General features: G+C 47.1%; 2 protein-coding genes across 4 annotated transcripts in view; both read right to left on the bottom strand.

The window, feature by feature from the left end:
• Inpp5k (inositol polyphosphate 5-phosphatase K) overlaps positions 1–7,554 on the bottom strand; it is a 19,799-nt gene extending 12,245 nt beyond the window's left edge. For 2 of the 3 annotated variants that reach the window (XR_388367.3, XM_006532507.3), the window contains exons 1-3: positions 5,424–7,554; positions 3,445–3,552; positions 3,050–3,158 (exon numbers count right to left, since the gene is read on the bottom strand). Coding sequence is in view for 2 of the 3 variants with exons in the window: in XM_006532507.3 (XP_006532570.1) it covers positions 3,050–3,158; positions 3,445–3,552; positions 5,424–5,521 (315 nt within the window). In the remaining variant the exon portion in view is untranslated. The remainder of the gene's footprint in view (positions 1–3,049; positions 3,159–3,444; positions 3,553–5,423) is intronic. The other variant, NM_008916.2, reaches the window with a different exon arrangement.
• A 262-nt stretch (positions 7,555–7,816) lies between these two features.
• Positions 7,817–18,044, bottom strand: part of Pitpna (phosphatidylinositol transfer protein, alpha) — a 40,726-nt gene continuing 30,498 nt past the window's right edge. Inside the window, exons 8-12 of the mRNA NM_008850.2 lie at positions 17,304–17,381; positions 17,055–17,165; positions 16,245–16,367; positions 11,091–11,156; positions 7,817–10,504 (exon numbers count right to left, since the gene is read on the bottom strand). Coding sequence (NP_032876.1) covers positions 11,112–11,156; positions 16,245–16,367; positions 17,055–17,165; positions 17,304–17,381 — 357 coding nt within the window. The 3' untranslated portion in view covers positions 7,817–10,504; positions 11,091–11,111. The remainder of the gene's footprint in view (positions 10,505–11,090; positions 11,157–16,244; positions 16,368–17,054; positions 17,166–17,303; positions 17,382–18,044) is intronic.

Here is an 18,044-nt window from a genome sequence, read left to right as displayed (position 1 = left end):
CCGTAGACTGCCATATCTTTCAGTCTCTCTTCTCATCGATGAAGCAGGAGAACAGTATGCCATACATACTGTGAAGACAGTATTTTTTGGTTCAGTGTAGATCTGTGTGCAGGTGAGCATTGTGGAGGTTACTGGGTGTCCTGCTTTACTGATTTCCATCTTATTCCTTTGGAACAGGGTCCCTCACTGACCCTGGAGCTAGGCTGGTGACCAGTAAGCCCAGTGATCCTCCTCGCTCTACTCCTTCACAGTGCTTCTATGTGGGTGCTGGGATCTGAACTCCTAACCCACTGAGCCATATCTCCACCCTACTCCACTTTTTGATACAGGCTCTTGTTAAGTGTCCCAGGTAGATCTTTAACTGCCAATCCTCCTGCCTCAGTCTCTTGAGTCCTGGGATTACAGGTATGTACTCCCATACCCACTTTGGCTTAGAAACTTTTCAACATAAGCAAGAACAAGACAGACACTTTTAGGGTGCTGTTCTGAATCTCAAATACAAGAATTCATTGACTCTACACTTGCTAACTACACCCAACCCATCCCTAATGCTGAGGACCCATTCAGAGCTCTATGCTGGATCAGCATCTGAAGACTTCTATACATGTTCTAGCCCAGTGAAACAGTACCATCAAAATGATATGTGTGTGTGTTATAGCTAGAAAGTTAGGCATGATGGCACATGCCTGTAATCCTAGCACTCAAGAGGTAGAGGCAGGAGAATAAGGAATTTAAGGCCAGTCTGTGAAACAGGAGACACAGCTGCAAAAACATCAGTAACTTCAGACGCTGTGTCTGATGTCCACGAAGGCAATGTACACGGTAGGGAAGTAAGTCCTGAGGACGCAGGCTCCGGCGTGGGGACAGTCGCTAACACCCATGCAAAGGCTTAAGCTTTCCCCCAGCTGTCGGGAATCACTGTTCCTGACTTGCTGATGTAGGACTGAGACTCTGGGTGGCAGGGGAACCAGGAAGACTGTTTTGGGATTGCCAAAATGCCGACTACTAGTGGCTGCAGAGGTGGGGTGGGAAAAGGCCACCCTCAGTGACCCTCGCTCTCAGGGCTGGACTGTCCACCACTCCAGTAGCTGTTTCCGGAGCATGAGGTGCAAAGGCCAAGAAGGAAATCTCCGGGTGTGGAGCTGTACCGGTGCCTTCCAGGAATTATGAAACCCGATCCCCAAGTCCAAGAGCAGCTCCAGCACTGCGAAAAAGTCAAAGTAGGGAGATCCCCAAACTCAGCGCTGAACAAGGGAGGCACGGGAGCCCGAGTCTCTGGGGCTGCTACATATGCATGTACTAGCCTACTCGCTACCCTCCGTCTTCTTACTTTTTTTCTTATTTGTTTTTGTAACAGGACTTGAACCTATATAGGCCTAGTATAAGCACTCTACTACTGAGCAATAGTTTTCTATTTTTCTCATTCACAGCTATCTATGACAACAGGAATCTGGGCAGGGTTGTATTATGAGGGACCAAATCCCAGGGTCAGGACAGAAACCAAGAAAGGGAGAACGTTCGGGAGTGGAGTTACATTTAATCCTAACTAACACAGCAGGTTCAGGCCGCTGGGCTTTGGCACAGAGACCAGTCTACTTGGTGTGAGAGCACCAGGAAGTAGGGGAGGAGGGCAGGAAGAATGCAACTGGGAGAATGGGTGGGGTTGCAAGGAAAAGCCAGAGCCTTCCAGGGAAAGTTCCAGTGTGAAGAAACTAAATTGGAGGGGCTATAGGGCCTGGCAGGAGGTGACTAGACACTGGAGCACCAAAGAGGGTCTTCTGAATTTGCAACAGCTGGTAGATCCCCACAAGGAACTGGCTATAATTAGGGTTCTCCCATCCATTTCGGCTAAGGAAAGGAGAGACATATGCTTTGTGTGCCTAGCCCTTAGGCTAGCTCTCGGTTTAGGTCGCATGAGTGGTATGGGTTGTGCCCCTGACACAAGTTGAGCTCAGTGGCAGGGTGGCTCCATTCCACCCTACCAAATCCCTTACCAATTAGTCAAGGCACAAGGAGTCTTGGAGTCTTGAAGTCTTGGAAGGAATGAGTTTTGAGAGAATTCTCAGTTTGTTCCGAGGCTGACATTGCGTAGCCTCAGGAGAGCTAAGGCTTGCATTTCCCCTTCTCAGAACTACAAAGCTCTTGTTTCAGCACCACTAGGCAAACTAGGTAACTGAATTAAAACTGAAGAGTAAAACCCATCCTAGAAAGGGAGCAAGGAGAATTCTGGCATTTCCAAGACGCTGTTAACGAGGGACTCTGATTAGGAGTTGGTTCATTCATTGTAGGTACGGGGCAGAAATAAAAACCAGGGACCTAAAACCTCCCTGCCATTCTCCTATGATCTAACGAGTCCCCAAAGTGTACTGGTCCCTCAGACTAAGAACCACTTTGCACTACACCTGTCTTCCCCTTGCCCAACTTCTGAGCCCATCAGAACTTGATATTCATGCCCCCTGTGATATCAGCAGGTTAGCTCTGGGATTACCTGTCAGTCTTAGCAAACACTAGCATAGCAATAAAATATGATAACTGAGAACACAAGTCAGATTTGAAAGATTTAGATTCGGATCTTGGAGAGCCCATGTGATTTCTGAGCTTTGGGTTTATCTGTAAAGAATTTCTATCTTGAGAGTTAAGACTGTAAAATAACACACACCAAGAGCTTATTGATAATGCTTACTACCAAGTGAGCACTCAGTACATTGTAGCAAGTGCTACACTCAAGAGATTTCATGCTGGGCAGTAAGGAGAGACCAGAGGGTAGGCCAGGAATAAGACTGAGAAAACATCTAGGTGTGAAGCTAACCCCTGGACTCATCGCTCAGACTGAGACAGCATAAGGCAGGCAGGCGTTCCAGGCAGCCAAGTGTAGTGTGAGCTTTAAACCTTTTGATGAATGGAAAAGAACATGAAAAGCCAAGTGGAAGAAAGAGGAGTACATCAGACAAACACTTAGCTGCATGGGAGAAAGGGAAACGCATCAGACAAGCGACTCAAGTCAGCGCAGGTGAAACACATTCCTCCACTGCCCAGAAATTTAACTTACCTTGACAAAGTTCAGTGGGGAAAGCATATCCATGAAGAGACTGCTCCATGGGTCTTCAAAAGCAGCATCAGAAAGAAGGCTTATGATTCCAAAATTCATTTCCTGCAAACTGACCATTCCAAGGCAGAGGATCACCCCTGGCCTGGAGGATACTGACTCTCCCACAGCCATCATCAGACTCTCAGGCCTGCATTCTGAAGACCAAGAGGCCTCCCTTTCCTAGCTGTGTGGCTGTTGACCTCCAACCCATAACCATTGCTGACCCAGGACAAGAAACACAAGACTGGACCCAGGGAGGATGAAAGCTCCTCCCCTTCAGACTCTAACACAAGCGAGGACAGGTTACATCAGCCCTCTACAGGGATAGGGGGTGCAGGGGCCCTTCAGACACTTACCCAATGATATATATGTCCAGATTCAGGTCTTGGTTGTTCAGTTGAAGTAGGTCACTGAGGTCTACAGTGGGGGCTGCGGAGGCCACATTCCACGTCACAACATGTACGCTGTGGAAAGGATGTTAAGTCACAGGGGATGGAGGCTAAGATTTTTCCAGATAGCAGGCAAAGACCTAGGTATGTGCAAGGCTTCCGCTGCAGTGATCATGGGAAATGTGTCTGCATGTTTGTTTGTTTGGTGCTTTTGAGGCTGTGTCTCACTATGCAGCCCTGGCTGGCCTCAACTCCTTACGGAGATCAGCCTTCTTCTGCCTCCTAAATTCTGAGATTAACGTTGTTAATCTCACTATGCCCAGCTTGCTTCTGCATCGTGTGGTAGGAAAGAGGAAAAGGAGCAGTGGATTACCCAGCTTTCACCTTCCCTTTCATGCCTGGAAAGCAGGAATCTCTTCCCTCCCTCCAACTGGCTCTTCTAGGCAGGTTTACAGTCGCCCATAGCTGGCAGTACCTGGCACAGAGCTGCCAAAGGGAGCTCAAATGCCATTGGCCAGAAGGAAAGAATGATTGCGTTTGAGAGACAGGAACCTATTAGCCCCTCCAGCTACAGAAACCTCACTCATCCTCTGTGGCCCAGTCAGCAACTCTGCATGCTTACTCCTCAACCTATGGGTTCCCAAGAGCACCGAGAGGGAATTGGAGGTTGACTGAGCATGGCCATGTGCTTCAGAGCTACGAGAACAGAAACTCAGAAAGAGAGAGGCTGACAGCGTATTCCCTTCCCCTCTCCTACCTTGCAGATCCTTGGCACACAACAAATCCTGCCAAGGCCTTCACGTAGCCTAGGGACAAGTTTCTGAGTAACAGGTTTCTTATTATCTGTCTCACGAGTCTACTCTCTCTTGGGACAAGTCGCCAGTTGGTACATAACATTCCAACCTCCGCTCTCCACAAGTCTCAGTATCAGGAGAAATAATCAACAGCTCTTAAATACCACCACATCCATCACAAGTTCAGAAAAGCGAAGACTTAGGGAGACCTTCAGTGAGGGTGTTGCTATAGCAACACTCCAAGAAGCCCAGACTGTCTCCAGGACAGAGCAAGCAGGAGCTCAGACTCTACAGATGAAACCTGAGTTCCAAGAATACCGAGGCACTGAAGCACAAGATCCCGCAGAGCCACCCAAAAAGGGGAGGGGGGCATTTCCTTCTCCACCAGAGCCTGTTCTTAAAGTGTGACTTGTAAACAAAACAAAACAAAAAAATTCCTGGTTAGCTTCAAGCAGCTCCCTGCCTCTCCCTATGAATATAAACAAAATAATACAAAAACCTTCCTCTCAAGTCCTCTGAGAGACTGTCATTTTGTCTGTTTACAGTCTCCCCCTGCTGTCCGGCAGGTAACCGGTTTCTTTACTCAGTGGCTCCTTGTATTCCCACTCTAAGTGGATAAAAAATAAAACTCGGGATTTGGCATCCCAATCCTCAACTTTGATGATTAGTAACAAATCCATGCACCGCGAATTACGCTCAATTGGACGATTAGCAGTGTTCCTCGTGATTTAAGAGCGGGCATGAGACCAGGCTTTACCTCGCTAAAGGATCTTATCTAAATCTGATTTCGGATTTCTAGAGATCACAGCCCGATCAAGAAGACCCCATGATGTACTGCTGAAAAACAGGAACAAAACTTCTAATCTACAACTGTAGGGGCAAATGTTGGTCCTTAGCAATCTAACCCTGTCTGCTCCAAGAATCAACTGGACACTTGCTTGGGGAGCATCTGCAGTGACCAACTCGGCAGCCAAAGTTTAGAGCGTGCATCAATCCTAACATAGCCCTTTCAGTACTGGCCTGACAGAATTCGGGTATCTAAACTAGGGCAGCCTTGATCCTACTGTGGTTTTGAAATCCAGCCCCACAAATCAGACTGGGCTGAAGACAGCTAACCGCCAGGAACCGACCGGCCTACACCTGCGTCCTCACCTGAGTGCAAAGCCTTTCGGTGCGCTCGGCCTCCTTAGACTCACAGCCGACATTATTCCCTCGCGGTAACCCGGTGTGTTCCTGTCTCCGTGCTGCATCTAGTGCGAGCCGGAGCAGCCCTTGGTCTCCGGTCTCAGCAGCACTGCTCCCTCCGGATTGTTTTTCTTCCGGATTCGGACTGCGCTTCGGCTTCCGTAGGAGGTGGATCCAGAGTGTCTAGGGTTTTGGGGTGCGGTTGGAGGACAGAGGCGGGGCTTTACAGCAGAGCGAACCGCCCAGAGGCGGAGCTGAGCCAGGCTCAGAGAGGCGGGCTCTACATGTCATCCACTCCCGACGCCATACCGCCGGCCCGGACGCGGGAGTGGGCGGTGGCGGGGCCACCTAGGCTCCGCATTCCCAGCCTGCTTTGCGCAAGGGCGCGGGCGTGAGGAGCGTTGAGGGCGGAAGTTGCTGCGGCTCGAGGACTCGGGCTGCTTCGTGATCGTCCCGCAGCGTACGGTCTTCGCTGTCGCCTGCCCACCCTCAGAAACCGGGAGTGGACAGGATGGGGAGCCTCACTGTAGTCTGTTCGGCCTCTCTCGCCCACACTATAAGTAATTTCTCATGTTCCTTGGCGCCCTCATAGGGGTCAGAGAACACTTCCATTCATTTAAGTGACTTGGTGATCGTCATTTAAAAAAATTTTTTTTTCCATCTGAGACAGTCTTGCTAGTAAGTACTGGGGCTTGTTATACAGACCAAGTTGATTTTCCGACCTCAGCTGAGATTACACCACCACGCCCAACTTGAAACTAGTTTTGCTGAATACAAAGCAAAATAATTTAGGATCCCCGAGAGCTATCAGTGAATGAAAAACAAGCCGTTGCTATTTGGTGTATATTCATGGTGACTGTTTACTTTGCCAGACACTTCGATTTATTATTTCCTTTAGATCTCTGGGTCTTAATTTTTGAGGGGTAGGGGGGATAGTGCATGGGGTTGTTTTTACAGTTATGACTTCCCCCAGGGAAATGGGAGTGTTGTTTTAGCACACTGTAGTACCAGCTACCCAGTGATGCCTCAAGAACCCACAAAAGCTCCACTACCTGAAATACATGTTCTGGAACCCGGTGTAGTGATGTTATTTCCAAAACTCACCGAGATTGGTTACTCCAAGTTTGAGTCCAGTTTGGGCTACCTTAAAGTTTCAGGGCATTCGAACTGTGCTGTGATTCATTCTCAAAATGGAAGGGAAGGGGACAACTTCTACCAAGTCTAACTAACCACCTGAGCTTTACCCCTGGATGGAAGACAAGAATCACAGTTGTAGCCATAAACACAGTAATAAAGCTGAAAGTACTGGAGAGGGCTCACAAGTTAAGAGCACTTACAGACCACTGAAGTTGGGTTTGATTCCCTTCACCCACACGGTGGCCCATAATCATTCTAATTCCAGTTGCCCTTTCCCCTCTCTGGGTACTAAGCATGCCAGTGGTGCACATTAACCTCGTCCACTTGCAGTGAAATTAACAAACCTGGTCTAGTATTCTCATTAGGCCAAGCTAGCCTCAAACACAGAAAGATCCACCTGCCTTCCAAGGGCTGGGATTAAAACCCCGTGGCACCATGCCTTTAAACAAGCTTTTTATTTCTATTGTGCGTGTGTGCACGTGCACGCCAGCATGTGCACCAGAGTGCAGGTCTGGGAGACTTGAAGCATCAGGTTCCTCTGGAGCTGGAGTTCTAGGCAGTTGTAAACTGAGATGTCGGTGCTAGGAATTGAACTCGGCTCCTCTAAAAGAACAGTACATAACCGCCGAGCCATCTCTCCAGCCCCCAGAGTATGATTTTTTTCTTCTTTATTTCTGAAGCCCAGGCATGCTCTTCCTGGTGCTTTGGGTTTTTTCATTCTTTCTACCCAACCTTGTCACCATGTGACTGCTCAAAAGGGAGACTTCTTTCAGGCAGTTGCCAAGATTTACAGTTTGCTTGCCCTGTTGTTTTTCTCCTGAAACTAATAAAATATTTTAAGTCCATGACTTAAAATTAAGAATAAAAAATAAATGTATTGCTTAGTAGAGTAAAAGAGAGACAAAAGCAAAAATGGCTTACAGATGTGCACTGCTGCATAAGAAAACTGAATTGACATGGGACTAATTTTTTTTTTGTCTTTTGTTTTTTTGAGACAGGGTTTCTCTGTATAGCCCTGGCTGTCCTGGAACTCACTTTGTAGACCAAGCTGGCCTCGAACTCAGAAATCTGCCTGCCTCTGCCTCCCGAGTGCTGGGAGTAAAGGCGTGAGCCACCACGCCCGGCTGACATGGGACTATTTTAATTGACCTTTTTTTTAATGCCTGTTAGGTAAATACTACCACTGAGCTATACCATACCCCAGCCCGAATCCATACTGTAAGTGACTTTTTTGGACAAGGAATACTTTATTTACATAAAATGTCAGAAATACCACTGTATCTTCTCATAATCCTCTCCTGTAAATAAACTGGGGAGATATCAGTAGGAGCTTTAAGGACATCTAAGTTGAAAAATGGACATAGGAACATCACCAATAAGCTAGACTCCAAAAAACTCTGTCTAGGATTTTATTAGACTGCTTTTTTCCCCCCAATATACCTGTATTGGAAGATTGAGACAAAAAGGCACAAACTCACATTAAATAAACAGGAAATCTAATCAGTTCTATAAAGTGTAGTCTGTAAAAGAAGTAGCACTAAGAACCAACCCAAGGACGTCAGAGGTCCAGGGGGGACTGAAAGGAAGAATGTGGAAGGATACACACATGCCCACAGCAGTGACCCTGACCTGTCCCTCCCCAGTGTCTCTCCACAAGAAGGCTGGAGCCCAGCAGGCCTTGTGCAGAGACACTGCTGCTCCCGCTGGGAGTAAAGCAGACCCTGGAAATGTAATGGAAGCAGCCAGTCTGAAGAAGCATGTCGCACTCTCAGGGATTCTCACCAGAGGTGAGCCTTTCATCACCAGCCCTCTTGAGTGCTAGTTAATTTTGGGGGTGGGTAAAAAAAGGGGATACTTAAAAGCCAACACTTGTCCAGCAGCAACACCACCCATGGGGATGGAACAAGACAGGGACATTCCTCCTTTGTGTTTATGTGGGCAGGAGCCCTAAATCCAGGCTGGTCTCAGGAAATTCTAGTTCGGATCATTTGGATGCTTTCAAATGTGGGCAACAGCAGGGGCGCAAGGCAGGTAAGAGCAGGCCAGGATTGAGGCCAATGTGACTGATATGTATAGATCTTATGAAGTGCTGAAGGAGACAAATATCTTTTGACCCTCATATCATGTAAACTATCTGCGTAGACTATCAACTTCTCTCAAGATAACACATCTGAACTTTAACCTAGTTACTGAAGGAAGATCTTTAAGCACAAATAGGATTTGATAGGTAATACAGAGCTTATATGAGAACATTTATGTTTTTTCCATTTCCATTAGGAATGCCTCTTCTCCAACTTTCCCATGCTACTAGCAGCTGATATGCTAATCACCAAGATGCCCCAAGTGCATGCCTAAAGACTCTACAAGGTGAGGAGACTAATACCTTGAAAGGTGTCAGTAACCAGACATCTCCTGGTCTTAAAAGAACCTCAAGGAAGGTCAGAGCTAACCATGCTGAGGGGCCCAAATCTGTCTACCCTTATTCCAGGAGGACCACAGGGAAGCATCCAGTCAGGATGTCACAGGTGCAGTCCCTGAGACACTGCCTTATTGCACTTAGAAATGAGTAAGGCCAACACAGACAAAAACAAGGAGAACGATCCATCCTACTTCTCACTCCCCTAGTAGAGATTTGGTCTCTAACAGGTACCCTGGCAATCATGGGCTTGGATCACTACACACTGGGCTGACTGACTGAAGAAGGCTTGGGAAATGTCAGGTGACACAATTCTATCCCACTCTCCCACCAGAAAGGCATCCTCAGTTTCTGCCCATCTAGAAAAGCCAGTGCTTTGCAGCTTCCACTCCCTTGGAGCCTGGGCTTCCCCAGCCTGCTGTGCTAACTGTTCCAGGCTACAGTCACGGCTTGCTTTTGATTGTCCAGGACAGAACTCAGTGTGGGGCAGGATGAGCTGAGTTCTTTATCTGCAAATTCTTGTCCAGTGATTAGAAACAGGAAGGTACATGTTTTGCTAGGGATAAAAAGCTTTTTGCATGCTTGTTTGTGCAGCATGAAAAGACCAGGACTCTTGCATCCTAGCCAGCCTCACAGAGGACAGGGGTCTAAGAAAGCACAGAGAGGATTATTGCTGAGTGGCAGCACCAGCCCAAAAGGGAAAAGGAGCACGGACATACAGCGCTCCTGTGGGGTCTGAATGGTGTCAACAGGCCATACTGGACAGTTCTCCAGCTGGGCAGTGGTGGGGTCTTGTAGGCTCTACAGAGAGATCCAGACAGAGTGGGCAACAGGAGGGCTGAGAAGCCAAGATTTCTAAGAATATTAACCAGAGATGCAATGACTCGAGTAGGGGTTATTTATTATTTGCTAAATTTTCTGAGACTGGCTGGGCCTTGGGTGCCTTCTTGGTGCTTAGAGCACGCAAACAAGAGGTTACTAGGAGCAGAGGTCAGGGGTCTGAAGCCACATTCCTATTGTGAGGAGCTGGGGGTAGGTGTCTCTGTATTTTTAACTCCTCCTCTCTCCCCAAGTGAATATTCAGCATTGCCAAAGATCTGCCCAGGAAGCAAAATAGCTCAGTTTATCCCAAGGCTGAAATAAATGAGCTTAAATAATCACATCACAAAAGGCAGCTCATTGGGAAGACTGAGACCATCACTTGGAAATAAAAGGGGAGGGCATACAGAAATGGGTCAGAGCACAGTGGAGAGAGGATGAGCTGTAAACACAGCAGCTACACCATGTATCTTAGAGGATCAGGCTCCCGCACACACAGGCTTTATAATACCAGACGGTCTATTTGTTCACAATGTTAAAGGGCATCTAGAAATAGCTATAGTAAGGGATTGAAAGTTGCCTGAAGAATGAGCACAGAAAGGCTGCGTCCGAAGATGGCCTGCCACTCAGGAGGGTGGAGCTGCTGGGCCTTCCTGTTGACCACTGTCTTGCAAAACTAGAAAAGAAATAGAAATTATTAAGGAAGCAACAAGGGCAACCAGAAGCACACAGTAAATCATGACAAGTGGAGAGATCCCAGGAGGAGGCGTGCCAGTTGGTGGGGGCCTTGGAGAGAGAGTACTAAGGTTCTGGCACTGACTACAAAACTGGCATCTGCTTAATCCTCCTCTTCCATCCCCAGAAGCTGCTTAAGAACATGGGTTGGGCTGGGGATATAGTGCTTGCCTAGCTAGCACGCACACAGGCCTGGGTGAAAAAGAACCATGGGAAAGCCAGAGAATAAAGGTCCTAGGTTTTCTTAGCCTCTTGGTGCTAGAAGGTGCTCTTTGAGCAGATAACTTCCTCTCAGCATAACAAGGGACACCCCAAGTTAGCCCTATGACCTGGGTAAAAAGTCTTCCAGCCCCTGAAATAAACAATGTCCATAATTTGTTTCTATGGAAACCCAGGAGTCCCCTCGTTAGCACGGCAGTGACCATCAGTCCTAGAGTGCCAGATGAGGAATGAAGTAGGTTTTCTCATTTCACAGGGAGCTGCTGGCCTTGAGGACCCAAGCCCACTGACAACAGCTCGGTACTTACAGTGCAGAAAGGGCGGTGGCGCTAGTCGTCTGCTGTCATTCCTTTCACTGGGTCCTTTTGTCTCATCTGCAACAGAAAAAGCAGAAGGAAATTGAAAGCTTTTGTTGCTGATGGAACTTTACCATGAATGCACCCTGTCTTCTTGATCCTGCCAACAGGGCAGAATATTTGTGTGTATGCACCAAGCAAAAATAACAAGTTTGAATAAATAATATCTCAGACCATACCATTTATAATCTATCTCAGGTCCTACCATCCTCTACAACCTAAAATTTACCAATGCTAAGCCCAGAGCTATTTTCTTTTCTTTTCTTTTCTTTTTTTCTTTTTTGAGACAGGGTTTCTCTGTGTAGCCCTGGCTGTCCTGGAACTCACTTTGTAGACCAGGCTGGCCTCAAACCCAGAAATCCACCCACCTCTGCCTCCCAAGTGCTCGGATTAAAGGTGTGTGTCACCACGCCCGGCTGGCTATTTTCTCTTTACTTTTATTTACTTATGTTTTAATTTCTACTTCATTTATTTATTTTCAAAGCTCAAGGACAATTCTATTGGCATTTAAGAAAAAAGTACAGCCTGGGTGAACTGAAGATCCTGGCATGCCAGGTGGAGATGGAGAGAAAAATCATACCTTTTAAGTTAGGCACAAAATAAAAACAGATTATTATTATTTTTATATTTATTCTTATTTTATATGTGTGAGTGTATATACACCATGTGTGTACCTGGTGACCACAGAAGCCAGAAGAGATGTTGTGACAGATGGTCCTGAGCTGCCATGTGGGTGGTGGGAATCAAACCTGGGTCCTCTGTAAGATCAGCAAGCACCCTAATCCCTTGAGCTAGCTCTGTGGCCCTGAACTGCTCATTAAGACAGGAAAAAGCACTGTGGAGAGAGTGGAAGTGAGCTTGTGGGCTAAGGAATCGGCCCCAGGGCCTGTCCTTGTATGTATGTGGGGTGGGGAGTGGAGCATGTCCATGTCACAGTACACATGTCCAGGTCAGGGGGCAACTTTCAGGAGTGGCTTTACTCCGTTCACTTCTTTGTGGATTCTGGGGATTGACCTCCGTCACCAGCCCCCCTATCTCTCTGTTTCTATTTCTGGCTTAGCAGTTAAGAGCACTTGTTGCTCTTGGCAGAGGCCCTAGGCTCAACTCCCAACAACCACATGGCAGCTTATAACCCTTATGCTTGTGGTGCACATACATACATGCAGGCAAAACTCTCATAGACATAATAAGTCAATCTAAAAAAAAACTTTTCAAAAAAAAAAAAAGATGCAACTTCCTATCAAAGAATGTGGCTACTTCCCTTCCTGTCAAGGGACAAGGAAGGGGTCCTGCTGAAATAATTCATTGTTTCATTGTTTTAAGCTTATAGTAAACTGTCCTAAGAATGTGTATTTCCTGTCTCTTGAGGCCTATATGACATGAATGGGTTTGTTTTGTTTTGTTCTGTTTTGTTTTTTGGGACAGGCTGTCACTGTGTAACGGTGGGAGATCTAGAACTCCCTATGTAAAACCACTGATGGTGCATGCCACAGTCCTCACACCATAGGGAATCTGAAGCCTGGAGACCCTGCTGGCGGGGAGGAGGCTCACATGACTAGAGACTTGGGTCATTTCAAACTTAGATGGCTCTCATGACCCTGTCTCCCAGCTCAGAGTTTTACTATTATTTTCCTTCACTTTCCCAAATGTCAGGGTTACAGGCATGTCCTTCAGTGTTTGTTTGACACTTAAATATCACAGCAGTCCTGAGAAATTATATTGTATTTCAAAATAAAGCTATGACTGTGTTTTAATACTCCGGCCGGTATTCCAGATGGTCTGCTCTGAGACAGAGCTCTGTGAGGTCAGAGGAAATTAAGATGAGAGCTTGCTTCTGTGGATGTTATGTGGAACTAAGTGTGTGTGCACATCTGTGTGTGTCATGGCTCAGAGTTAGAGCAGAGGCTCCTCTGTGAGAGTCAGTTCTCTCCAGGGAGACCCCAACATTGGGCGTCAGGCTCGCAGGCGGAGCCTTTACTTACTGAGCCACTCACCGGCCTAAAATGCTGGAGTGCATGTTCTCTTTCGTCCACCCCAGCAACTGAGCCCAGTACAGAATGGCTTCTCCTACTGGCCTGCTCCTCGAAACACAAATTCACCCTAACTCAAAACTGTGAACTCCAGATGTGGTGTCTGTTAGGTACTTCATTACAGAGAAATTTGTGTAATCTCTGGGTAACCTTTTCAGACTTCAAAACCTAAACTAAATTCTAATAGAGAGCTAGCAGTCAGAAAGTCTTCCACTTTCAGAGGCAAGAAATAACCCTAGGCAGATCAGTTCCCAGCAGCCTCCTGGGCAGAGCATGAGCAGAGATGTCAGGCAGCTTTCAGCTAACCACAAAGGAACAGGTGGGAGAGGGGCCAGACCCACAATAGGAAAGAAAATACTCCAGAATCTTCTTCCTCTTCTTCTTTTTCTTCCTCTTTCTACTTTTTGTTTTGTTAAGACAGATTCTCTCTGTACAGCCTTGGTTGTTGGCCTTGAACTCAGAGATCAGCCAGCCTCTGACTCCTGAGTGCTAGGATTAAAGGTGTGTGCTATCACTGTCTGGCTGATACTACAGAATCTTAATCAGAAAAACAAAATAAAAGTCTTTTGGGCTGGGGATGTAGCTCAGCTGGAAGAGTGTCTGCTGAGGATGCACAGAGCCCTAGATTGGATCCTCAGCACTGCAGAGAGTGAGCAGCATGATGCATGCTGTAACCCTAGCCCTCAGAAGGTAAAGGCAGGGGGACTGAAAACTCAAGGTGACCCTTGGCTACATAAAGACTTTGAGGTTAGACTAGACGACACACCCTGTCTTTTTTAAAAACAACAGTAAAAACTTTTTAAAGCTTTGTATGCATGGTATTAAGAAACTCGGTCTTGTGCCTGCTAGACACTTAAGTGCTTTACCACCAAGCCATATCCCAGCCCATCGACTATATTTTTAGACAAGAGAGAAAAACAAGCCAGGGCTCACATTAGCGCATGAGGGCCTGAGCAGTTGCTAGAGGTTAAAACATATTCTACAATGACATGGGTTTGGTTCTTTCTCTTCCATTACAAGTTAGTTTTAAAATTCTAATTCCAAAGAGGTCCCTTGTATCCACCCTTCCCTGGTGAATAGTGAGTGTCTGTCTAAACTACTGCACAACGCTTTACATACTGGAGTGTCATTTCATGCAGGAGTGGGCACACGTTCCAAGCAAAGCCCTGACTCTAAGGACTACCAAGTTTGGACCATGAGGAAGGCAGAGTCCTATGATTGTTTGGATACTTTTCCCCAGAACTACAGCACCACTTTATTTATTTATTTATTCATTCATTCATTTATTTATTTATTTATTTATTTATTTATTTATTTATTTTTGAGACAGGGTTTCTCTGTATAACCCTGGCTGTCCTGGAACTCATTCTGTAGACCAGGCTGGCCTCGAACTCAGAAATCCGCCTGCCTCTGCCTCCTGAGTGCTGGGAACCACTTTATTTATTAATCTACTTATTTATCTACTTACTTATTTTATTTTATTTATTGGTGCTGTGCTTAAACCAGGAACCTTTCTTACCCATGCTAACAGCTCCAGAGAACAGACAAAGAACTGTAATGCTTCCAGGAAACCCAATTACTTTATGCTGGGCACTACTAGGCAGAGAGTGACTTGAGAGTCCCTGTCAAACCCTGATTACAATACTCCATCTGCTAACTTCTGCAGGGAGCAGGGGAGAGTAGGACTATTAAGACCTGAGGATTCAAGCCTCTTTCTCATGCAAACAGAATTAGCAATGTGACTTAGGTCTACAACTTCCTGAGGATTCTTCCGAAAGAATCAGGGGCTGTGCTCCAAATCCTGCCACTTGCCCTTCAGTTTTAGGTAGCTGAATGAATAACTAAAACATCCGCCTTCAGCAGGAACTAACTTGCACACCACTTCCCAGTGAGTCAGCCTGGGAGGAATGTCTTCCCAGAAGGTAGAAACTTCCCTGGGAGGCTCTGGAGGAAGAAGGGCTCTGGGCCCAGGTTCTGCCCTAACCTAGCACTGAAGTATGGAACATCTGTGTGGTGGGCACAGCAGCACTGGAGGCAGGCCCTCAGCTGGAAAGCATGTCCTCTAATGGGCATTCAGGCATACCTTAAAAAGATGAGAGCTTCCTGCTTAGGAGGGCAGGACCCCCATGGGCATGTAGATCAAGAGCTGTGGCCCTAAGCCAGACAGCACTGGGCTCTTTTTTGTTTGTTTGTTTTTGTTTTATCGAGACAGGGTTTCTCTGCAGCCCTGGCTGGCCTGGAACTCACTCGGTAGACCAGGCTGGCCTCAAAATCAGAAATCTGCCTGCCTCTGCCTCCCAAGTGCTGGGATCAAAGGCGTACGCCACCACGCCCGGCAGCACTGGGCTCTTAAGACTGACTGTCACCTGCAGGCTGCAGTAGAGCCGTGCTGAGCCTCACCTGCCTCAGCTGAAGATGCCTCTTACACTGTGAGACAGCGCACAAGCAAGAGCAAAGAGGGTGCCTGCTGGTTTTCACTGAGCAGCCTCCTAAATGGACTTCTGGGGGAAGACTTTATTTATTCCTTAAGTAAACAAGGATCTGGGTCTTTAGGCTCTCAGAAAGCAAACTGCTCTCCTCCTGGGATCAATGCCAAGCTCAAAACCAAAATACCTAAACAAAAATAAAAACCAAAAACAAAGAAATCCTCTCACCTGCAAAATAGTTTGGAACAACAACCACACAGAGCAATGCCTGTGTGTGGCTGTGCTGTGGCTGTCCACTCCAGTGTATTGGTAGATCAGCTGAACCTGCCTGGCTCCACGGTCACCTCAAGTTCCAAGGCCTAGCACCATCCCCCACGCTGACTGAAGAGTCACTGCAGCGGGCGAATTACTCACTTGGCATCAGGTGCAGACTACCATATTTGTCTCTGTGCCTGTGCCAAGACCTCAGCCACACTGTATTCCCGAGCACAGACTGTTCTCCTTATAGTTCCCATACTGCCTGGCAGTAACCTTATCCACAACAGAGCCAGGCTTGTTCTTAGAACAACTGGCTGATGGCCTTTAGATGTGTCCAAGTCCCAGTCTCCTTGACAGTCACACACTTATGAGTCCCCTGGCATCCGGCTCACCTCATCCAGCTGTCTCTTCGTCTCTTCTTCCATCCTCCGAATGTCATCCATAGTCAGATCAACCCATTTATCGAGCCAACAGAACAGCTGCCTGTGAAAGTTTGTAAACAGACGCTTCTCTTGCTATGAGGAGAAGGGAAACCAGTCAGAGAGCGGAGAGGAAAGGCCCCTCTGCATTCCTCCCCAGGATTCACAGTTTACTGGGTGGAGGGGAAGAGTGATGCCTCGCTGCCTTATCTGGATCACACCCAGGTCAGTGACCTTTGCCAAACTGTTTCTGGCAGGTTAGTGTTCCAGTAAGGATGGCCATCCACCTTACAGGTGAGCCCTTTGTCCCAAATACTACCAAAACAGGCTGCTCATGAGATCTGGCCAAATTCTCTACAGTCTCTGGTACCTAATGCCGGGTGGGTTATGACTAGCCAGCAGGTATAAAATGTGGCCCAAAAGTGTGATTCTAACACATGTGAGAATTAAGACGCTTAAGTCTGTCCAGTTCTGTACCCTGGGACACTTGGGAGTTTGGCTCACAGTGCCTCTTGCCTTCTGGATTAAAAAGGAAAACTTGTTTTCTGTGTAGTTCAAGCATAGCAGAGCCTTTCCTGTTTTCTTCTTTCACCTCCGTTTCTTTCCTTGTCACATGTGCTGCCCGTAGAGGGACAGAATTAAAATGTAGAACAGTATGTGCAAGGGAGAGCCTAGCGAGCAAACCCAAGACTCCAGTGCTAGTGACCGAGGAACAGGTCAGTTACTGGGACCAACTGGTCTCAGAACACAGACACATGGAAAGGCCTCATCCTGCAAACTTACCTTATGTATAAAGTTTTCCACTTTGTTCTGCAAGCCCCACCACTTGAACTTGACAGTAACCAGTTTGTATGCACACATATATGGGCAGTCTTTCTGATTGACAAGTTCTTGCTGCAGTAGAAAAACACCCAGAAGCAGGTTGGTAAGTAAAAGATCTCAGGTGGTCCGAACCCCATGCACACCCTCCTCCAAGAGGAGAGGCCCACCCACAATGTGCCTGCCCCCTGGTGGCAAGGGTGTGACTTGTACCTTCCAATTCGGGCCCAAAGGTCCGCGTCCTGTTTTGACAGATTTAAATTTTGCTGGGTCTTCCTCTGCCTTGTAATCCTGAGAATAGTGGGGATGGGGTTGGAAGAGAGGATGGGCGAAGAGGAAAGGGAGGTGAGGAGGAGGAAATGGCAAAGTTTTCATGAGAGGGCATTTCATGCCAGTTCTTTTTGTCGCTGTGAAACAGGGTGTTTCTATGCAACCCTGGCTGGCCTGCACCAGCTCACTCTGTATACGAAGCTGACCACCATGCCCAGCTACGGTAGTTCTTGAAAATGCTGGTGTGGAGTGTGGGAGAATCTTATAGACAAGATAAAGTCTGTCTGCTGGATAGTTTCTTGTTCTGTTTTGTTTTCCAAAATATACAGGAGTATGTAAACCTGGCCATTTTGGAACTCACTCTGTAGACCAGGCTGGCCTCAAACTCAGAGATCTGACTGCCTCTGCCTCCTGTGTGCTGGGTTAAAGGTGAGCATCACCTCCACTTCAGCTGTACTAAATAGTGTCATGTTAACTTGACACAAGCTAAAGTCATTGCAGAGGAGAAAACCTCAATTGAGAAAATGTTTCCAGGTTTGGAGAGATGGCTCAGTGATTAAGAGCACTGACTGCTCTTCCAGAGGTCCTAAGTTCAATTCCCAGCAACTACATGGTAGCTCACAACCATCTGTAATGCAATCCGATGCCCGAAGAAAAGAAAATTTCTCCATAAGACTGGACTGT

This window comes from Mus musculus, chromosome 11 (assembly GCF_000001635.26).
Source record: "Mus musculus strain C57BL/6J chromosome 11, GRCm38.p6 C57BL/6J".
Taxonomy (NCBI): domain Eukaryota; kingdom Metazoa; phylum Chordata; class Mammalia; order Rodentia; family Muridae; genus Mus; species Mus musculus.
This window is presented reverse-complemented; position numbering and strand designations above follow the sequence as displayed.